This window comes from Temnothorax longispinosus, chromosome 2, assembly GCF_030848805.1.
Source record: "Temnothorax longispinosus isolate EJ_2023e chromosome 2, Tlon_JGU_v1, whole genome shotgun sequence".
NCBI classification, from domain to species: domain Eukaryota; kingdom Metazoa; phylum Arthropoda; class Insecta; order Hymenoptera; family Formicidae; genus Temnothorax; species Temnothorax longispinosus.
The window spans coordinates 12,755,905-12,759,969 of record NC_092359.1 but is presented as its reverse complement, the minus strand read 5'-3'; the positions used below and the strand labels follow the sequence as shown (position 1 = coordinate 12,759,969).

At 36.1% G+C, this 4,065-nt stretch overlaps 1 protein-coding gene across 1 annotated transcript; it reads right to left on the bottom strand.

Moving 5' to 3' along the window:
- Positions 1–548: 548 nt before the first annotated feature.
- On the bottom strand, positions 549–3,155 carry LOC139807933 (luciferin sulfotransferase-like). The gene is made up of 7 exons (XM_071769441.1): positions 3,015–3,155; positions 2,728–2,931; positions 2,223–2,319; positions 1,965–2,127; positions 1,772–1,892; positions 1,495–1,589; positions 549–1,425 (listed from the first exon to the last, which is right to left on the bottom strand). Coding segments are annotated over exons 1-7 (1,008 nt in total). The 5' UTR covers positions 3,016–3,155; the 3' UTR covers positions 549–1,098.
- Positions 3,156–4,065: the final 910 nt, after the last annotated feature.

Here is a 4,065-nt window from a genome sequence, read left to right as displayed (position 1 = left end):
GAGGTGGATCGAGTAACTGAGATACACGGATAGATGAGGGTAGGTGGGTGAAAAGAAGAAGTATATTTATATAATATTATTAATATTAAAATTACAATACGCAAATTATATTTAGTTTATAATATTATAATAATCCAATTTCTTTTTTATAATAGCATTATCAGTAAATTATGTATTCATTATTTGTAAACATTTATTTAAGTATTTATAAAACATATATTATAAAATAAAATATGAAAATTTTTAAATATATTGGTCATATTAATTATCATAAAAAATTGTGTTTATTATTACAAAAGTATGTATTAATATGTATGTAATATTCAATGCGTAATCTATCGATACATCGATATTCAGCGCTTCCACTCGTGGGGTGAAGTTACCAATTCATTTGAATTTAGCCCATCCACTACCACCCACCACCCAGGAACGTTGTCGGCACCGAACGAGCCTTGCGTTTCACGATTATTCGCTCATTTTATCAACACGTCGTGGGTATAATGGAACGTCGGGAAGGCGCACGAAACAACGGGCAAGTGTCGCATTGTGTAGACCAGTGTAGACTTGCGGACTGAATGATTAGCCGCGATTTCCCGATCGGCTCGTGTCCGTGCGAGACCGCGAAAAGGCCAAGGTAGTATCATGGCGGCGCGATTCGCGCGGATACGTTTATTTTTTATATTCACTATTATTATTTACTACTACTTATTATTTATGCGATTTTACGGTGTTTTCGAATATGATAAATTCCCATGACAAATCGATTATAATACAAATAATCATAGATTTACAATCTAAAATAAAAATTCTCATAATTCTTTCAGGTGGGGATAATACGAAGCTATTAAGGTGCCTTTTCATGCTGACGCTCGACGCTCATTTTCAGCGGCAAGAAGGTCGCATGACCACAATTGACGCCGGCGTCAATTGAAATTCATGAAAAGGAAAACAACGTCAAAATTTCGGCGTCTTCGCGCTGCTTTGGCTTTGACGCTTGAAGTTGGAAAAATCCAACTTCTCTTTCTTGACGCTGGCATCATAGTGATGTCACGTGACGTCGCTCAACGCTGTTTTTCAGCGTCCCATGAATTGGCACCTTTATTCTTCGTCGGACATAACGTCCACATCGAACTTTAGGCCGGTCCCGTAGAGATGCTCCTCCGTCCATTTATCGAATCGTCGAGCGAGATCCTCGGACATGTAATTCGTCCAATCGCCGACCCTGCCCTTTCTGATAAACTTGAAATTCGGATCATTGTTCAGTTCATCCTTGTCATCTAGCAGCTGTTTGAGCTGTTGTATGTTCACCGATGGATTTTCCGCCATTTTGGAAAATTTCAGGTGTTCGCGCAGCCCGATAACTTGTTCGTCCGTCACGGTTTTGCCTAAATATTTCGCTGTCTTTTTAATCGCCGCCACTTGATCCTGCGAAGAGCAACGCGCGTTTTAATAAGAGAAATCTGTGAAGATAAAAGAAAAAAATGCGTGCTTTACCCGTTTCATTTCTTCATACGTCAGAAACAGCATGTTATCTTGATTTCGCATCTTCCAGAAGGGCAGAATATGATCCCAAAATGGAGCGTACGGCACTAAACAAACATTATTTTTCAAATTTAATTTTAAGGAGGTAATTGTAAGGAGAATAAAAAATGTTGACTTTAACATTTCTTATTTTCCTTACAACTTTCTTAATTTTAATGCTAATTTTGATTTTTTTTAAATATTTTAGAAATGACGTCATTTTCTAATTCATGCATGTTGTTTAACGTACCACCATCACGCAGCATCAATTCTGCAAAATCGTTGAAGCTTCCATTCATACCGTGGAATACTCTGCAATAATGGTAATAACTGACACAGACGTCTTTTGGATTTCTCGTCACATAAATTATCTGCGAAAGAGGAAAATCGACATGTTATAAAGGGAATAATCACGATTTTACATTTGTACGTTGCGTCATTACTTTTGGCTTTTTCTCGTGAAGTTGCCTTGGCAATAAGTCCCATGGCAGGTGACTTTTTATATATCGTGGTCTTGGCATCTTTGTTACATTTTCGACGGAGTCGCCTAGATAAAGATCTTTGAACCAATCATCAAATTTTCCATTGACCATGATAACCGAACCCCTACAGAGAGAAAAAATAGGAGAACGATTAGGATAACATAATTTCTCTTACAAGAGTTACAAATGTGTACAAAATATTAAATCGAATCGACTTACTCGAGAGTAGGACTCCGCTTTAGTATAAGCGTGCGGGCTTTTTCGTAATCAAAATCGTGGCCGATGCACCACGTCATTTCCTGTGCCCAGTGACTTCCTAAAATTTATTTGTATCAAGAAGCGACATTTAAGAAAATAAAGGTAACACTTCGATCAAATCCCGATTAACTTAATCAGTGACTATAATTCAACCGGCAAAATTGATTACGACAGATAACTCCGAGTTATTCTGTCTATGTATTAAATATATAGTAAAGAGTTAGTATTCTGTCCGCATTAACAAAATATCTTAGATATTAATGGATCAATTAATTGCCGATTAAGTTAATTGGCATTTGATCCAAGTCACCCTAATTACGTTATGTGGAATTAATTGCAATTTATCTCAGTTTTGTATCGCTCGTGATCGAGAAAGTCGTGTTTCGATTTTTTTCTTCCTTTTTTTAATAATTGCGCAACCACGTTTACTTAAAATTACGCGCGTTACTGATTGTGAGATATTCACCAGTTCGAGGAAACGAGATCATCCAAATGTCATCCTCGTACACCGGCATGTCACGTATCTTCTGCGCGTAGAAAATAATTTTTGGCGGTAACAAGCAATGACTAGGTTGCACCTTCACAAAACTAGGCTTCACCCCGAATACCTCGTCTAACTTTTCTCCCGTCTCATCGTCCATAGTCGAGAACACGATCGACCCTTTACCCACTGCAAAAAAATGCAATACAAAGTCAAAGCAGTGATGATTAAAAAAAAAGGCACTCTGACAATTGTATATATTTGATACTCACTTGTTCTTCGATTTTTATATTATGCAGATATGAAGATGCGCGAATCTGACGTGACCTCAAGTACAGACTGCACACACTCGGATGCTGTTACACACGCGACTCGCAGAGAAATGAATGTACACTCGGCCATTTGAATCCGATGACCCACTACTGGGGCTGGGGTACTTTTTACCAGTCCTTCTCCTTTTTCCTGTTTACGATGACTTTCTTACTTTCATATTCGCAACGTAAATAAAGTCGTCAATTCCGTTCATTATTTACATTGAACAAGTACTACGTACGTTTACTCTAGCGTCACTTCTGTAGTAACTTACGATAATTCTTTCGCGTAAACGGGATTTTGTATTAACTTACGATAATTTACTCCGCGTAAACGAGTGAATTATCGTAATTTACTATAGAAGTAACACTCGCGTAAACGTAATAACAGGCATGTAGGAATATGCGTATAAGTATATCACGCGATTCTCTTTATCGCGAATATATTTACATCGCAAATATATTTACAACAAATACATTTGTTATTTTTTGTTTATATAACTATTGACTTTTTTCTATTTGAATCCACTGTGTGTATGTGTGTATGACCTCGCCGTTTCCTAATTTGCTTCCTGAAATAATTAAGAATATATCATCATAAGTACGGAGTTAGATGTGCTAGGATTTCAGCAACTCTCTGTTTACAAATAATTTTATTCACAGGGAGTTTTAAATTCAATTAACAGATTACAGACTGCAAAATTAAAAACAAAAATAGAAAATTATATTCAGCGTGATAAATAATGTATGATTTATAACTTCTTGCAGTATATTCATTATTCAGTGGATTTGCAACAATGCTAGAAAAAACATTATATTCTAATTTAATTCCTGCTGAACTTTAAACATTTATTTCACCGTGTTGACATTTATATCTTATTATCGACATTTTTATATCAAGTTTAGAAAAAAGAGAAGAGAGAACATTCTCTTAATAGAAATATGCGAGGACAAATATATCGAGCACACTTTAGACGATTTATAATTCATGTTAGAATTCAGAATAGAATTT

Excerpts from the sequence above, each read along its gene's own strand:
- LOC139807933 (XM_071769441.1), bottom strand. Across the intron at positions 2,320-2,727 it reads GATCTCGTTTCCTCGAACTG|GAAGTCACTGGGCACAGGAA; the intron begins GTGAATATCTCA and ends AATAAATTTTAG. Across the intron at positions 1,590-1,771 it reads ATTGATGCTGCGTGATGGTG|TGCCGTACGCTCCATTTTGG; the intron begins GTACGTTAAACA and ends ATGTTTGTTTAG.